This window comes from Coniophora puteana (assembly GCF_000271625.1).
Source record: "Coniophora puteana RWD-64-598 SS2 unplaced genomic scaffold CONPUscaffold_2, whole genome shotgun sequence".
NCBI lineage: Eukaryota > Fungi > Basidiomycota > Agaricomycetes > Boletales > Coniophoraceae > Coniophora > Coniophora puteana.
The window spans coordinates 813,108-830,404 of record NW_006913054.1 but is presented as its reverse complement, the minus strand read 5'-3'; the positions used below and the strand labels follow the sequence as shown (position 1 = coordinate 830,404).

General features: G+C 54.1%; 4 protein-coding genes across 4 annotated transcripts; 1 reads left to right on the top strand and 3 right to left on the bottom strand.

Annotated features, from left to right (window-relative positions):
- Window positions 1-473: 473 nt before the first annotated feature.
- CONPUDRAFT_117033 (glycoside hydrolase family 6 protein) lies at window positions 474-2,521 on the bottom strand. The gene is made up of 7 exons (XM_007766335.1): window positions 1,953-2,521; window positions 1,555-1,888; window positions 1,390-1,496; window positions 1,155-1,329; window positions 1,014-1,102; window positions 690-941; window positions 474-619 (listed from the first exon to the last, which is right to left on the bottom strand). The coding sequence occupies exons 1-7, from the start codon at window positions 2,073-2,075 to the stop codon at window positions 530-532; spliced, it is 1,170 nt and encodes a 389-aa protein (XP_007764525.1). The 5' UTR covers window positions 2,076-2,521; the 3' UTR covers window positions 474-529.
- A 437-nt stretch (window positions 2,522-2,958) lies between these two features.
- On the bottom strand, window positions 2,959-4,115 carry CONPUDRAFT_141683 (adaptin ear-binding coat-associated protein 1 NECAP-1). The gene is made up of 6 exons (XM_007766334.1): window positions 4,031-4,115; window positions 3,829-3,972; window positions 3,763-3,768; window positions 3,535-3,684; window positions 3,445-3,469; window positions 2,959-3,350 (listed from the first exon to the last, which is right to left on the bottom strand). The coding sequence occupies exons 1-6, from the start codon at window positions 4,086-4,088 to the stop codon at window positions 3,095-3,097; spliced, it is 639 nt and encodes a 212-aa protein (XP_007764524.1). The 5' UTR covers window positions 4,089-4,115; the 3' UTR covers window positions 2,959-3,094.
- Window positions 4,116-4,220: 105 nt separating this feature from the next.
- Window positions 4,221-5,475, top strand: CONPUDRAFT_162170 (uncharacterized protein). Its single transcript, XM_007766333.1, has 6 exons — window positions 4,221-4,522; window positions 4,577-4,653; window positions 4,728-4,954; window positions 5,027-5,134; window positions 5,201-5,293; window positions 5,354-5,475. Exons 1-6 carry the CDS (start codon window positions 4,232-4,234, stop codon window positions 5,419-5,421), a joined length of 864 nt encoding a protein of 287 aa, XP_007764523.1. The 5' UTR covers window positions 4,221-4,231; the 3' UTR covers window positions 5,422-5,475.
- A 97-nt stretch (window positions 5,476-5,572) lies between these two features.
- Window positions 5,573-6,785, bottom strand: CONPUDRAFT_141681 (uncharacterized protein; the record flags this gene model as incomplete). Its single annotated transcript, XM_007766332.1, has 3 exons — window positions 6,132-6,785; window positions 5,935-6,079; window positions 5,573-5,868 (listed from the first exon to the last, which is right to left on the bottom strand). The coding sequence occupies exons 1-3, from the start codon at window positions 6,741-6,743 to the stop codon at window positions 5,573-5,575; spliced, it is 1,053 nt and encodes a 350-aa protein (XP_007764522.1). The 5' UTR covers window positions 6,744-6,785.
- Between the last annotated feature and the right edge of the window lie 10,512 nt (window positions 6,786-17,297).

Here is a 17,297-nt window from a genome sequence, read left to right as displayed (position 1 = left end):
AGCAGTTACTGCTTGCCTGTCAAGAGAATGTAGCATGCAATGAAGAGCATTATGTCGTGTGTATATAGGGCAAGTTTGAAATGTTGGAAAGTTTGTACGTATACATACGATCTCTATCGTTTTTCAGCAGAGTCTGATGTGGAACTTTACCTGATCGCGGAGGAAGGGTGCGCATCCGCATGCACAACCCCCATGGAATGATGGGAAAGGGCGAGGACTAGAGAGTAAACGGGCCGTCTAGTTATTTGGTTTTAGCACACAACACCGTGATCGAGTTGAGAGAACAGTGAGCACGCTTATTGTGATGGACTGAGCTTGGATGTCATGATAGTTTTACCCGGGATGCCGTGTGAGCCATCAGCGCCCAGCGAAGAGAAAGCGCTTCAAAGTGTACTCTCATTTTTATTGTGCCCTGACCTAAGTTTGTCACGAGCTTCTTCGATAGACCAAAGCGCGTTATGACAATTGACCCAAAACCACAAGTTACCCATAGCATAAACAATCAAACCAGAACACCAGTGAGAACAATCTAGAAAGCCGGGTTCGCGCCAGACACCAAGTCCTCGAAGTACGTCTGGAACCACGTCCCCGCCTCGGGTGCAGGCTGGAGCGCATCGCTCTGGAAGATAAGAAAACACCATGATCAGCACCCATCCAACGCCGCAAGACCCAACTATGAGTGCACTCACCAGCGAGCAGTGGTAGTCATACCGCGCCGCGCTCGAGTTGCTCGTCCCGTCGGCCTCGCCACCGGGCTTGACCCACACGATCGAGTCGATGAGCGACGAGGGCGTGTCCGTCGACGGGCGGAGGCCGAAGCCCGCGCCCTTGACGTTGCACCAGTCGCCCCACGCGCTGCGGATGTTCTGCACGCCCGAGCGGGCCTGCTCGACGATGAACTGGGCGGGGAAGCCGTTGTCTACCAGCAGAGGGGAGAGCGCCTGTATGATGCGAGGTGCGGAGGAGTTAGCGGGGGTGTTGTTACGGGATAGTGAGGAGTGAGTGGGGCGAACCTCGATGTAGAGCAGCTCGTCGTAGTTGGAGTCGCCGGATGTGATGGGATCGGGCGAGTCGGTGGTCAGCGAGTTGTAGTTCGCAACGTCTACAGAGTGATCAGATCATCCCTACAGGTTTACGGTTGGGAGGCGGCTTACTGGTAGCAAGACCGCGGAAGTAGGGGCTGGATCCAGTGGTGCTGTACATCTGGGCGAAGAGCTCGGCGGCCGGGGAGAGATTGGCGGGCCAACCGAGCCAGCCAGCGTGACCTGCATCGAGGTACATGTAAACCCCAACCGTGGCGAGCTGTTCAATGGCATATGCAACGCAAGTCTAAACCAAATGAAACATACAGTCAGCCAGATCCATCTTACAAGCGAGGATTTAACATACCTTGTACGTAGACTCGGCATCCGCGCACTTCTGGACGCTCAAGTTGGTGACGAGGTTGGCCATAGAGTCGGGCTCAACGACAGCCACGACGCGAACATCGGGATACTCTGCACACCAAACCAATAAGCCGCTGCACATCTCACCGACATCAGCCAAAGCACGCACGCTTAATGCTGGCCACAATCTGATCAATGTAGTTCTCATAATTCGTCTGGCCGTTGTCGGAGATCGAGAACTCCCCGTTCGACGCGGCCGCCGCGCAGTCGCGGTCGGGCAGATCGTACACGACGATCTGGAACAGCTGCTGGCTCCCCGAGCTCTTCGCCTCCGCGTCGGCGGCGGCGAGGTACGTGGTGAGGTTCGGGACTTTGGCAACCTGGTCGAGCCAGAAGAACACGGGCACGTCCTCGACGCCCGCGGCGGCCGAGGCGAGGGAGGAGTCGCTGATCTGCTGGACGGCGGCTTGCACCTCGGCGACGTATTCCGGGTTTTTGAAGATCTGAGAGAGGCGGCGTAGTCGTGGGTCAAAGTAGGCACTGAGGATGGAGGTGGGGTTGACGTACGGTGTATCCGGTGTATGGGTTGGCTATTGCGTCGGCAGCCCGAGCCTGAGCGGAGGATGGTATAGCCTGAACCGCTGCAGGGAGGAGAGCTGCGAGTGCGCCGAGGACTACAGGCGAGAACATGTTGCTAGTGACGAGGAGATATGGGACTGAGACCCATGGATTTTATACTCCCTCCGTTCACGAAACTTCTTTCCGTGAAGGCATTCAGAACCAAGGAGACCACCAACACGACGGCAAAAGGCCGGAAACGCAGGGCGGAAACATATCGGAAAGCCTATAGTCAAGCACTTGAATGAGGATGGCGGGGTTAACGAAAGAGCATCATGGGGACAGCGACACAGAATGCGGTGGGGACAGCAAGATGATGGTTGACAGCGAACAGAGTGTTTGCCCCTGAAAGAAGTAGACATGAAAGGCTCTTGGCCGGTTGAAGATCGGATATATCAAGTCGCGTAATGTATGGATATGATCTGTCAAGAAAAGGAACATTGTCAGGGATCCTGCACACTTTGCTGAGTCTTCGTGCATTGTGGAGGCAGGACAGTCCATTGTCGGTCGATCGCAACATGATGGAGTGCAGGAGAAAAGGCCATTTCCTGCTCAAGATGGTGTATGCAGTCTGTAGCGAGATGAATTCAACCGTGACGGTACCTGGATATGAGGCCTGCTGGTTGCGGGGACCGCGTGACTTTCATTGAATGCTCTAAAGATATCTCACCCTGAAGGCGTCGCACATGCACTCTACTGAGCACGAGCGCACTGTTCTCCAAAGATACAGCGAAGGTTACGATAGCATGAAGGGAGCCTAGGGATGCGGAACACAAAACCTTGGCGGCAATAAAATTAGAATAGACCTGACGGTACCGCGAACGTACTGCTTCAGTTGAATTTCGGGATGTCTTCGGTAACGCGTCATATCCTGTTCTACCAGGGACCCACCAAGCTGGAGGAATGATCCGCCTGAGGACATGCGCCCAGTGGTAGGGTAAACTAACACAGAGATGGCTTAAAGGAAATCAGTCAGATGACAGGCCTCATCGTACAACAGCGCGTTAGATTGCGGAATCCTACAATCAAGACACGTAATCCAAGTTCTTCTGACAGACGAACACACTTATTCCTCCTTCCTTTGCTTTGCATTACCTCTTCTTCCCCGAGCTCGGCGGCGGCGGGAGCAAAGGAATGCCACCGCCAAATCCTCCTCCACCCCCGGAGGAAGTCGAGTCGGACCCCAGCAGATTGGTTCCACTGCCGGATTTCTTCTCCCTCCCAGGGATGTTTATGGAGAAAGTCTGGCCCTCCTTCAGGGAGTAGTCCTTCTTGGGACCGGTAGGGACGTGCGGGGATGGAGTCTCCTCGGTCGGACTGGGAGGGTTCAGCCGAGCTTTGCAGCGCCTAATAGGAGCGGGCCGGGGCGGTTAGCGAATCATATTCAGTGATGAATGGTGCACGGATGGAGGGATGGTCATGCAAGGGGTGTATTGCTTACTTGGTGTAATCTTGGAGAGCCACGTCTGCGCGTTGGGCGGTTAGACCCATATGCAAGCTGCAAGGTCGAGAGATGGGAAGGTGTGCTCACTAAAGTCAAAACTATCCGTGCGCTCGGCGAAGCCCATGCCGATGTAGGCCTTCTTGCCCGCCTCCTCGACGCGGACGACAAAGTACCGAGACGAATCCAGGACGGCCTCGACGGAGGGCTTCGTGGTGTCGTATTCCGCCTTTGCGAACACTGCAATACGTAGCACAGAGGCAGAACAGCGCGTCTGCATCACGAAGTACTCGCACCAAGCAGATGACGGTCACTCACGTTCGCCTGTCCGGGGACACACCGTCAGCCCAGCTCAACCTGTCTTGAAAACATGGCGTGCCCCACCTGTCGTGCCGTCCTCGAACAGTATCGTGGCGACGCTGCCCTTCTCGACGATGCGCATGCGGCCTTTCCAGAGCCACTGCGTGAGGTCGCCCCACTCGTTCGCGCGGTGGCCCTCGTTCTTGCGCAGGGGCGGGATCTTGTATACTGCATACTCATCAGCACATATTATTATGCGCGCGCGATTATAATGAAACAGTCTCACCCATCACTTCTCTGGCGATGTGGAGGATCGACTCGATTTCATCGTCGCCGGCGTCCATGCTGATGGAGATGGTAGTGGTGTGGGTGACGCAGAGGTCGTGTGGGGATAAGCGAGTACTTGTTTAGCAGTGTAATGACAGCGCGCCTGTAATCTGCATACTTTGTCCGCGCCCCTGCCCCCTACACACACCCGCCCATTGAGATGATGCAAGGAGGCCCGCCCACACCACCACCCACGAGCGCGACGGAGCAGCTCGACGCAGCCAGAGACGCTGCACTCGCGGGCGTCGCCAGCCCTCAGCCCGCCACTGCCGCTCCTGGACCTCCTGCAGCCACCGAGGGCGCACCAGCCGTGTCGCAGGCTCAGGCTGGCCCAGCGCCCGCTGGTGCACAGGGGGACGTCTACCAGCGCACGTTCCCCCAGATCGCCGCTCTCGTATCGCAGGGCAAGTACAGCGAGGCGGCATATGTAGCTGAAGTCACCGATCTGAATGTGCGTTTGTCGAAACGCAATCACCAACGTACTCCTAATGTACCTACTACATAGGTTGAAGGGGACGCGTCGCCCTCACGGCTGCTCGTCATCGCGCCTCTAGTCCTCTCCTACCTCATCATCGATGACCTGTGCGTGCTACACGCTCTACCAGCATCCATCCTTCATAGTCGTTTCTAACCCCTGAGTCCGATGCCCTTCGCAGAACACCAGCCCACCACGCCCTCATGCGCCTGCCCAAGCTGCCCTCGACGGCGCTCGTCTCGCACCCCCTCACCCAGGCGCTCATGAGACTGCTCGCCTCCACCCTGGAACGAAAATACGAGAACATCTACGCGCGCGCGCAGGAGATCTTCCTGCTCTCGCAGCAGGGTCACCTCGCGGATCCGAACCTCGCTCAACTCGTCGCGTCGATGTCGCAGACCTTTGTCGGTACGTGCTACCCACGACGCTCGCTTGTGAGTAAACGAACGCAGAAGTAGCTGACGACAGCCAATGTTCCAGAGTCATTCCAGCAACGAACTTTCACCCTCCTTTCCAAGGCGTTCACGTCAATTCCTCTATCGGAAGCCCAGGCGTACTTGGGCATGCAGCAGGACCAACTTCTATCTAGTACGTACTCAACGACACTAATCAAGTACGACGCGTTGACCGCTGCTGCTCTACGCTCTACTCTAGTCGCAAACGCGCAGGGATGGAAGTTCGACTCCGCGACACAGATTCTCCAGCCCACTGCCCCTACCCAAATCGGCACCAGCGCGGGCTCTCAAGGTAGGTTCCTTGCTTCCATGCGTATCCACCTGCTGTGTCCTGACCCGTGACCATGATTAGGCTCATCCTCTCTGGGCACGTTCGGCGTGGTGGCCAACGGGCTCTCGAGGTTGATGACAGAGGCTTGAAGGAGAGACGACGATGTTCCCGTTTTCTTGCAACCACTTGTACAGATAGCAACGCATTGATATCATCGCTTTCGTGTTTCAAGGTTGAAGGCGATTGGTTATGTTAGGGAAATGCCGTTCGTTTGTCATGAGAAGACTCGGCGTGTCGCAGTCAAAGGTAGACCAAGCGCCGGTAAAGGGAGAGCCCTGGGGGCTTTCTTCTGTATGGGAACGGCACCCGAGGGAGGTAGGGAATCCGCGAAGGCAAGGGCAGCATGCGGTCTAGGTAAGGTGAGGCACTGAGAAGGTCGTGGCGGATGTGTTGGAGAGGCTCTCGAATATAGTTCCAGTTTCCTTTGGAATGAGCGAGCCTTGGCGGAGGTATCCACTTCCTCTGCCTCAGCGGTGTTAGAGGTGGCAGCTGGTCATTTGCACCGTCTGTAGCAGACTCTACCGGGGGCACCTCATCTGCAGGTTGCGGATTAGTGGTCAAGTAGAGACAAAATACTAGGCAGGTGTAAGAGGCTGGCTCACCCTGGTCGTTCTGGTCTGGTTGCAACCGTGCCAACGCTGCCAGCGTCTCCGGCTCCGAGTAGTCCAAGTTGATTCCGTACCTTTCTTGAACTTTCATCCACTCCTCTTCAGCTGCCCTGAGTTTGAGATGTTGTTTATCAAAAACCTTTCAATATATGAGCCCACTCTCATTCACCAAAGAACAATCGAGAACTCACCGTAAGCCTATCCCGGTACGCAGCCTTGAGCCTGTCCAGCTCCCCCATCCTCAGCGTGGCCCGCCGATATCCCGTCGTCTTCACCAGCCCGCTCCTCACTACCGGACACACAAACAGATACCCGCTCCCCGCGCCCGGCCTAATTTTCCACTCCGGCCTCGTCCGAAACGCAGGCGTATCCGGCGGCCAATTCCTCGCGCCCGCGCCCCCCAGCGCGACACTGAAAAACTGCTTCACAGGCGACATACTCCTGCTATGCCGAATCGCACCATAGCTCGCGAGATAGCACACGAGATACCGGCCCCCGCCGAGGCGCTCGAGCACGAGCGCGAACTTGCCCGTGAGCTGCGCGTGCTGCAGCGCGACCGCGCGCCGCCGCGGCTCGTCCCCGCGCAGCTCCAGGCCCTGCGAGAGCAGGAACTCGTAGAACGCGAGGCGCACGCCGCCTGCGCTCGTGACGTGTGCGATTTCGCCCGGCTCGAATTCGTGTTGGGCGTGTAGGCGCTCTGAAGGGGTGAGGTCGGCGCGCTCGTGGGTTGCGCGTGTGCGCCGGATGGCTTCGTGTTGGTACAGGAGGGCGAGTCGGTCCCACCATGGGTCGACTCCTAGCATGAATGAGCGGTAGTGTAGGGAGGGTGTCGATGGCTTGAAGCCCAGGTTCTACTGGAGTACTTGTACAGGGAAACGCGTACGGTGAAGAAAGACAGCGTCACGACGCGCCGAAAACCATGACTAATCTGACGCCCAACATAGGGGCTAAAAGTTTGAGAAAGTTCGACAGCATCAACGCTTTGATCAGTCCTAGGTAAGCTCTTTACGAAAATCAAGTACACAAAGCCTCGTCCACCCTTCTTCTGGGGCATCATCTACGCTTTTCTTACTAGTTTCTTCCTCATCCCAAGGATTATACAGATGCAATCCTCCCCAACTCTTTTTGAGGGTACTCGTGTGAGCCAAAGGGATTCCTAAGGGCCACACTGGACAAAAGTCAGCGAGTGTACTTTGCCAAGATGTCAGCGCTCCTTTCAATGGAGAGTTCCAACTTGTGTGACGGCAGAGCAAGGACAGTCCAAGTCGCGTGTTGGGATGGGTATATTATGCGCAAGCCAGAACGATGTAGGGATTGTCTAGGTGTGAATAAATGTAACGTAACACATAGACAAAGCTTCATCCTCTCTTCCTTTGGGGCACCAAACCTTCGCTCAGATCCCTCATCCTGAGCATTGGACACATACAACACCCTCCCCAAATACGGCTCGTTCTCAAAAGACTGCATTAATACTGTATCACGATGCCAGAACAGCCTCTGAACACCACTTGCAACACCTAGGTTCGAAGCGCGTGCTATACTCGCACCCGGTCCTCCAATACCGTACGCCACTTCTACGGCGGCGAGCTGTCCGTATGATGATTCTTTGATAGACCAAAGGATTCGCGTAGATCCGATCCACGACGGAGTGAGGATTAAACACGGGTCGAATGCAAAGTCCACAAGCCTTTCAATGGAGGTTTGAATATATCCGTCACTCAAGGGGCCTTGAAGGGGCGGTATGAGCAGCCGCGCGCATCATCATCAACAAAATCTCATCCCATGCGGTCCTGACAACTCCGACAAGCACGACTTCTGTCATGCCGGTTTGGGGGTTGACAATCGAGTCGCGAAGCATGGTCACGTCCTGGAAGATGATGTTGCTGACAGTGCCAGATTTTGCGCTAACGCCCGTCACCCCCGCGAAAACAGAGGAGAGAGGCCTGGCGCGTATTCGGGTGATGGGCGGTGTAAAGGAGTCTCCAACGACGGTGATCAGGTGAGTTTTACACGTCAAAAGGTTCATCCAACCCTCCTGGAAGAATCAGTTACAAAAAGGAGATGGCGCCCGATGACCCTGTGCTACAGTTCCAATGTCCTCCCTGGGTATAGTGACGGGCTCCTTGCTCAACTGGTCAACGTCCCAGATGTGTACGCTGCCTTGATATGTTTTCATCCGAACCACCAGCGTCGAAGGGCTTAAATGTGAGTCCACGCATCGAAAGTAGTCAACACCATGTGTTTCCAATCGTCGGTATACTTCCTCAAAGTGAAGACCTAATTTGTTGTAAGCACTGTCAAGTTGTACCTTGAGAACGACGCTTGGAGTAGCATTCACAGCGGTTACTCGATTATTGAGCAGATAGAAGGAGAGAAAAGCTCACACTTCGATCCGATAGACAGGAGGTCCTTGCCCGTGCAGCTCAAGGACGACAACAGCCCGTTTACAGCCATCATAAGACGTCACGTCCAGGCAATGAACCTCGTGTGCTTCCATACCGTCCGCCTCATTTGCCTCCCATACAACAATTTGAGGCAGTTCCTCAGCGTCTGACGCATCCAGATCCATGCAAGTGACCCGCTTCGCGCACCGAGTGAGGGCCCACCTCGCGCAGAGCAGTCGAGTCTCGCTGTTTTTCTCGACATCGAACACCCTTTTTCGGGTTGGCTCGTGTGTGGCAAACATGGCATGATGAATGGATGACGTGCGGGTGAGGATAGTCTCAGCCGCTGGGGCCTGAGGGTTGTCTGCGAGAGGAGTCAGCTCGCTAGTACGAGAAGGGGACTCATCTCGAGGGACTCCTCCGGAGTCGCTGTTGGTCGCCTGCTCGGCAGGGACGACCTTGAGTTGCGCGCGGGTTTTAATGGCCATGAAGGTAAGGTTTCCTATAGTTGATCAGACTACGGAAGTTAACACGAATACTTAGCTACTGTGAAAAATATGTGGCGACGGGTCGAAGAGCGTGCGATGATCTTGACGCGGCGGCACACGGTTGGTTACGATTTAGATGGGAAGTCGGGCAGAGAGGTCACAGGTCGAAATATCGAGGTTCCAGTAACACTAGCGAATACAGAGGTTCGTAGGCTACTTAAATACACGATGGTTGGGCCCCGCCCAACGTAGACATACAAGAGCACTGTGCCGAATAAACTGAGACATAGCGAGATCAGTCAGCGACCAACCCGGGGTCGTGACCTACAACAATAATGTCCGCGAGACATACGGTACCGTGAGTCAATACCGATGAGTGAGCGTCCGGCTGCTCGCGCGCCGAGACCTCACATACGATCTCACACTCGAACGCGCAGTCTGGGCATCGCTTTACAAGACCTGTCCCCACCAACGCCCCCTCGGTCCCCATCCGTCTCAAACTCGTGAAATTCTGCCTGCTCCTGTGGAGCCGCGCCCAGCTGGACGCTATACCCCGGGCGGACGCACTTATAGTGACGTCGTCAGCCCGAGGAACCCTCCCGGCCACTTGCCGACGGAGGAGAACACCGACGCGCCCGTTGCGGGCGAGTCGGAGAGCGCCGTCGGTCGCGAGACCGACGAGCAGACAGGTCGCCCGGAGCCTCGCGCTTCCAAGGCGACCAATGACGACGTCTTCGGTGGGTCCGGAGGAGAAGACGGCGACGGCCGTCCCTGGACCTTGGTGAGCCCAAAGCGCCGTCGCCGCAGCCCTAGCGGCAACCCGACCAAGCAAGGTCGGGCGCCTGCGAGCCCCGTCAGTACCGTGCGGGCCGCAGAGCAGAACCTGACCGCCGAGGAGCGAGTGCTCCTCGGCAGGCGTTACGAAGCGTTGAGGAACGCTCGAAACAACTCACCTAATGGCGACGAGCGCGAGAGCTCGTCCAGCGAGGACGGCGAGAACGGCTCTCGCCAAGAAGGCCCTTCCCAGCCAAAAGGGAAGGGCGTTGATCCCCGAAACTGGGGCGGATTGAACCTCCCAGACGAGGAGGTGGATCCGAGCGGGCAAAGGGCTGCCCTCGAGTCCTGGAACCTCGCGCGTGACCTCGATCGCGAGGCGCAGTCGGAGCCGAACCCAGAGCGGGGTCGGCCTAGTACAGTCAATTTGAATAGAAATGAAAACGAGAATTCGAACGCACCTGCACGAGCAAACGGGGCGCCTGAACCCATTGAAATTGAGGTTATACAACCGGTCGCTGCCCCGGCGTCGGCCAGCATTGGCGTCGCTTTGAACAAAGGCAAGAATAAGTCTAAATCTCAGAAAGATAAGAAGAAGACGAAACGCGCACCGCTTCAGTCGATTGATATGAATGGCGATGACGCGACGACGCCCGTCGCCAGACTCGTCGACCATGCGCTGGCGCGCTCGAAGACGAAGCACGCGGTGCGCATAGCCACGCCCGGATCAATGGAGCCAATCCAGCAGATCGAGCCCAGCAGTTACGTCGGCAGAGCATTAGCCCGAATCGACGCGGACGCTAGAAAGAAAAAGAAGCCTACCTTAGATAAGAGATCGGGAGGTGCTGGAAGCCCTCCGGGTGACTCTGGAGACGAGACAGACACGAGCTCGTCGAGTTCGTCGAGTTCGTCGAGCTCTTCCAGCTCGAGTTTGTCGTCATCGTCCAGTTCTGACGAAGAAGAGCGTCGTTCGCGTAGAAAGCGAAAATCGAAGAAATCTAAGAAGTCAAAGAAGTCAAAACGCAGCAAACTGAAGCCTGTGCCACCGGTAGCTTACCATGGACGCGACAGCGAGCCGCAAGAATTCCATCGTTTCATAACAGAGTCGGCTGCATACGTCTCTGATGGTGAAGTTCCCGATGGCGAACAGGTGTTCGTAATCGCACGGTTCCTTGAAGGGCGGGCGCGCGAGTTCTATACGCGTCGTGTTTCAATGGACCCGTACGGTTGGCGTCTCCCTCGGTTCTTCCGCGAGATGTTTAACTATTGTTTCCCCGTCGATTTCCGATCGCGGATGCGGGAGAGACTTCGGAGATGCTATCAGAATGATAAATCAGTCCGAGAATTTGTGTATGAACTCACCGAACTATGGAACATGGTTGGAGACACAGACGAGCGAGTAAAAGTGACTAAGCTGTGGTCTGGTCTCTCTCGACAGATACAAGCACAATTGTGGCGCGATCGCCTCAATCCTGAGGTCTCCTCGTTCGAGGATGTAGTATCAGCCGCAGAGATAATTGAAATTTCGATGAATATACACGCACCTTCGCGAGACCGTAAGGAAAAGGACAAATCCAATCGAAAGGATGATAAACGTCGCGACGGTGACGAGAAACCATCTAAATTCGACAAGAAGAATGATCATGATCGCCGAGGCGGATCGGGATCGAACTTTAAACCCAAGTTCAAAGGAAAGGATAAAAGACACGCACCTAAGGGTATGAATAGACCTAAGTCCTCCACTCCTCGTCTCAGCGACAAGGAGAAGGAGCGCTATGTAGCAGAAAACCTCTGCTTTGTCTGTGGAAAGCCTGGACATATGTCCAGAAACTGCCCAGATCGCAATAAAGTTAGTTCTGGATCGAATGGTAGACGTCCTCCTGGCGTACCTTCGTTCGGAATTGATATAGACCTTCGAAATGCCGAAGTTCTTCGTGAGGCAGCTGAAGAGACTGTTGATGTGTTTATGATGGACGAAGTCCTCTACAACTCTGACTCTGAGTTTGACTCTGAGGCTGCAGATGGCGACTGGGAAGACAGCGACTCACTGTATGAGCTTGCTGAATGGTCAGAGCTTGAGCTATACTCAATGGCTCTAGACTTTGAAAACTCGGAGCCCGAGTCCGAGTGGAGTGAACCTGAGCCCCTCTACATCGAGACACTTGCCGAGCTCCAAGCAGGACTCGACCCGATTATAGACCCTCCCCCGAGAATTGCTAGGGATGAGGGAGAACTAGATTTGACATGGTCAGATAGCTCTGCAAGCCTTCTTTTCGCAAACGACAATGAGAACATACCTGGACCGTCAAACTGGCGAGACAGGCTCTGGGACTTCTACAATGAGGACTCTGAGTCCGAGAGAGAAGAGATTCCCGTGAGCAATGATTGCTCACCAGACAACGGTGGTGATGGTGATCCTGAAGACGAACCAAGTGATCCTGATGATGAACCGAGCGATGGCGACGATCCTCCGAATGGAGAACATCATTCGCGTCGGCATCAAGAAATTGTCGGCCCAGATGGCGATCTCACCTGGCCATGGAATATAAATAGAGATCGTGCTCACCACGTCGTGATGCACGATCCGTACGGCATTCGTATACAAGCTATGCTATCAGGGATCGTTTATCCGGGAGACAACAGTGAGAGTGAAACGACTCACCATCCAGATCGCTTTCGCTCATTCCGAGTGAGCGATACTGAGCATTGTGTAGAGGATGAATGCCACTGGGATGACGACATCATCATACCCACTGCATGGCTCGAGGACGAGTACTTCCGTGCACGAGAATGGTATTGGAAACACAGAGCCACATCAGTAAAGCACAACGCTTGGAGAAAGCGGCGGGATATCCGCCGAAGGGCTTACCTGAAGGACGAATTTGGCGATGTGCTCGCCGAAGCAACTGCTCTAGTGCTGAACAACTATTGTGAGCTGCCACTTGGAGGAATGAGACTTCAGGACTCACCGAGGCTGCGTTTCGATTGTCGACGTGGTCTCTACAAGACCTATGAGATAATCGACCACGATCTCGAATTTCGTGTCGAGATCGAGTCAAAACGCCTGAAGGATGTTAGATTTCGTATTGTGGACTGGTATCACAAAACATACCTTCGAGCTGTGCAGAACCTTGAAAATGACATGTGGGCTCCTGTTAGAGACAAAGAGGATGACTTACTATCAATCCTTGAGCAACCTGAACCCTCTGACATTGAAAAGGCGATCCTAGCATCTATCCCAGATGAATACCTTCGCCCTATGCCCGAAGTTGAATGGGTAGAAGCCGATAACAAAATTCAGATAATCGAACTGAACGGAATGAGTGTACCCACTGGCAAATACCCTGCGCTGCAACGGAATGCCGCAGTCACAAAGGACTTCATGCGCTGTGTTCCGAAGCCTATTGTCATAGTAGTTCATATAAATGGACATCCGGCGCGAGCACTGCTCGACACCGGATCGCTAGCCGACTTTATGTCGTTAAACCTGGCAGATCAACTGAAAATAAAGAAGATTGCGTTAGAAAAACCGCTGGGCATTCAGCTAGCAGTGCAGGGCTCACGTTCGAAGGCAAACTACTGTGCAAAAGCGAGAATAGAATATCAGAGTATCGCTTGCGAGAGACAATTCGATATAATCAACTTACAGAACTACGATTTGATACTGGGCACTCCGTTCCTGCACCAGCATCAAGTCACCCTCGGTTTCAACGATCCTCGAGTTCGTATTGGAAGCATTGACCCACTGCCACTGAAAGGCAAGCAGGTCGCGGTCCTGGAATCGCGAGCAGCGGAGATCTATAATGACACATTGGAAAAGGCACGAATATACCTTAAGGAACTCGCCAGGCCGCTTTGCTCGCAGGCAGGAGCGACGGCGCTGCCGCCGTTCCGAGCCATAAACCACTCCATCCCTCTGGTGGACGAGGAGATGGTGTATCCGTGGCGCCCCTCACGCTGTCCTGAAGCGCTGAGGCCGGCGTGGGTTGAAAAGAAAGATACATACCTCAAAAGCGGGCGCTGGGCGATGTCCACCGCGCGCAATACATGTCCGATGCTTCTCATTCCAAAGGCTGGGGATAAAACACGCCTCCGCGTTGTCGTGGACCTTAGGGAGCGGAACAAGAATACAAAGAAATTAAGCTCACCTATGCCCGACATGGAAGGAATACTCCGTCGCGTCGCTCGTAAGCCATATCGCTCTGTAATGGATGGTCAGGACGCTTATGAGCAAATTAGAATAATACCAGAACACGTACCTCGCTCGGCAGTGACCACGCCCGATGGAAATATGGTAAGCCTTGTTGTGCAGCAAGGCGACTGCAACGCTCCAGCGACTTATCAAGCGCTGATGAATTACCTGTTCGCAGACTACATCGGCCGGTTCATGGATGTGTACCTCGACGATATAATAATCTATTCAGACACCCTCGAGGAGCACATAGAACATGTTAGAGCGATTATAAATATATTGCGACGCGAGAAACTTTACCTGAGTGAAAAGAAGCTTCAATTCCTTTTGCGGGAAGTCAAAATATTAGGCCGGATAGTCGACGACAGCGGAATCCGTATGGATCCAGCTAAGGTTGACAATATTAAGAACTGGAAAGTGCCTACCGATAGAACTGCCTGCAAACGCTTCGAGGGCGCTGCTGGCTGGCTAGCTGACGAATGCTTCAACATTCGAAAACCGCTCGGAATACTTGCTGAGGCGAGTTCTGAGTCGAGAGGTTGGCGCTGGACTCATACCGAGCAGCGCGCATTTGACGAAGTGAAGCGGCTCATTGCAGAGCATGCTTCGCATTCCCGGAAGCCACTTCAGTATGGCGCTTCAGCACCTCGTATATGGCTGATAACCGACGCTTCTGGCGCCGGAATTGGTGGAGTAATTGCCCAGGGAGATACCTGGCGAAAGGCCAAGGTGGCAGCTTTCTATTCAGCAAAGCTGAACCCAGCCCAGCGGAACTATCCTGTACATGAACAAGAAATGTTAGCAGGAGTAGAGACTATGCTGCGCCACCGAGACGTGCTTCAGGGCGCTCGTTTTACCTGGGTAACCGACCATAAAGGCCTAGAATATCTGACAAACCAAAAGAACTTGTCCGGGCGCCAAGCTCGATGGTTATTAAAATTATCCGAGTTCGACTTTGAGATTCTATATGTACCGGGCGAGGAGAACGTTCTGCCCGATGCGTTGTCGCGAATGTATTTGAATGATGCGCCTGGAACAGTTCGCTCCCCGTCAGAATATGTGCAATTTGATGATAGTGGCGAACGTACCTTCGTAAATGTGCGTGACGACATGATCACCGCACCAATATTGGTTGGAGCAGAGGCGATGGCGGCAGAACTGCTGTCCGAGCCTCGTCGTAGTCAGCGCCTTGCTGCGTCAAAGCCGAACGCGTCGCTTCAAGCGCAGCAGACCGGCGCGTCGAAGGGCGCCGCTGCGATTGCGCCGCCGCTGCGCGATGTCGCTCTTCGTGTCGAAGGAGCGCTGATGGCAGGGCGCTCGCCTCCCACAAAACCGAGCGGGCGACGCAACCCGGTTGGTGTTGAACGTCTCAACAGGCCGTTCGCGCCGAAGAGTGGTGCACGTGCGATTGGACGCGTTCCGGCGCCGTCCAAGAGCGGTGTGACCGCTACACCGCGCACCACAGGTGCAATTGCTAGAAATGCGCTGGCGCGATCAGGCCAGACGCAAATCATCGCGCCACACGCACCGCTGCGTTCGAGCAACACTCGGGCAATCGCACCGAACGATGCACCTCCTGTGGCTGCGCCGCGAATGCCGCGGCAGCAGCGAAAACAAAGCTTACCACCTCCTGAGTCTGGACGTCCTGAGACGTCCGTTGAGTTTTCGAAACGCGTGGCCAGGGGATTCGTTCTCCGGGGCCCTAGCGAACGAATGGAGGGGGGAATGGAGTCCCCAAGCCCTCCAGAACCAGCACCTGCAAAAGAACAGCCGATCAGCTGGGCAGATGAAGTCGAGAACTCACTCGAATTTGATCCTCCATGGCCTGTTGGTCTGCCTGTCACTTATCCTGATGAAGAGAAACTACTAGAGGAGGTTAGAAATCGATACAATGAAGATGCATTCTTCAAGTCTATAGTAGACTCACCGAAGCAATTCCGAAACTTCTGGCTTGAGAATGGTTATCTCAGACAGAAAATGTACGATAGAGTGGTATTGTGCATACCTGACATTATGAAGAACAATCGAAAGCTACGAGAAGTTCTAATCGAGCAAGCGCACTCTTTATTAGCACACTTAGGCAATAGAAAGACACTGGCTTACCTCAAAGAATATGTCTGGTGGCCCACCATGTCGAAAGACGTGGCTAGCTACTGCGAGAGCTGCAAGACCTGTCAACAGAGTAAGCCACCGAATCAGAAACCTTATGGATTATTGAATCCATTGCCTGTACCTTCAATGCCATGGGAAGCGATTGGGATCGACTTCGTCGGCCCGCTTCCAATGTCAAAGGATCGTGATGCTGAATATGACGAAATCACCGTTGTGATTGATCTACTTACTGCAATGGTGCATTTGGTGCCTAGTCGGCAGAACTACACCGCTCGCGACATCGCTGAGCTGGTGTTCTCGGAGATCTATAAATTACATGGTCTTCCCAAAGCGATTATTAGCGATCGAGACGTTCTATTTACGAGTCGGTTCTGGACTCACCTGAATAAACTCCTTGGAGTGAACTTGAAGATGTCGAGCGCATATCATCCCGAGACGGATGGCTCGACCGAAAGAGCAAACCGAACGATCGGGCAGATGCTCCGATCGTGCATATCGCCACACCAGAAGGACTGGGTGGCGAAGCTTCCTGCAGTAGAGTTTGCCATAAACTTAGCACGCTCCGATTCGACCGGGTACTCACCATTCTTTCTGAATTCGGGAAGGCTTCCGCGCACCATGATCTGGAACAATGCGAAGCCAGAGGAATACCCCGGGGTTAGAACTTACGCCCAGAAGATGAAAGCGGCGATCATGGCTGCACATGACGCTATTCTAGCCGCGAGAGTGAAACAGACTGTCCAAGCAAATAAGAAGCGCCGTGCCTGCCCTCTTGTGATCGGAGACCGCGTGTACATCTCCACGAAGAACTTAAATTTACCAAAGGGTCTAGCCCGTAAGCTGGTCCCGAAGTTTGTCGGGCCATATAGAATCATCGAAGATTATAAAAATAACTCATACCGCGTGGAATTACCTGATCGGATGAAACAACGAGGAATCCACGATGTATTCCACTCTTCTTTGCTGAGAATTCATGTACCAAATGACGATAGGCTGTTCCCAGGCCGTCTTGAGTATCAGATCGCCGATTTTGATATGCCCGACGTGGAATGGTCAGTTGATCGGATTCTATCTCACAAGGGAAGTCGAAGCAATGCTATGTTTGAGATTCTATGGCAGTCGGGAGACAGAAGCTGGCTTCCATACTTTGAAGTCTCAGATCTCGACGCTTACAAAGAGTACTTGACTATGTTAGGAATAGGTGATGTTTCAGAACTGCGGGACATGTGCACCGGGGATTTTACTACACAAGATCCTCAGGTGCCTGATGAGACTTTGAGCCCGAAGGGCTTAGGCGCCGAAGAAGTTAAAAACCGGCGCTTCGCGAGCTTCGATTTCCCCATACCCACAGATTCTATTTCCATCGGACTCGCTTCCCTATTCATATTCGACATGTCTTCTATTCCC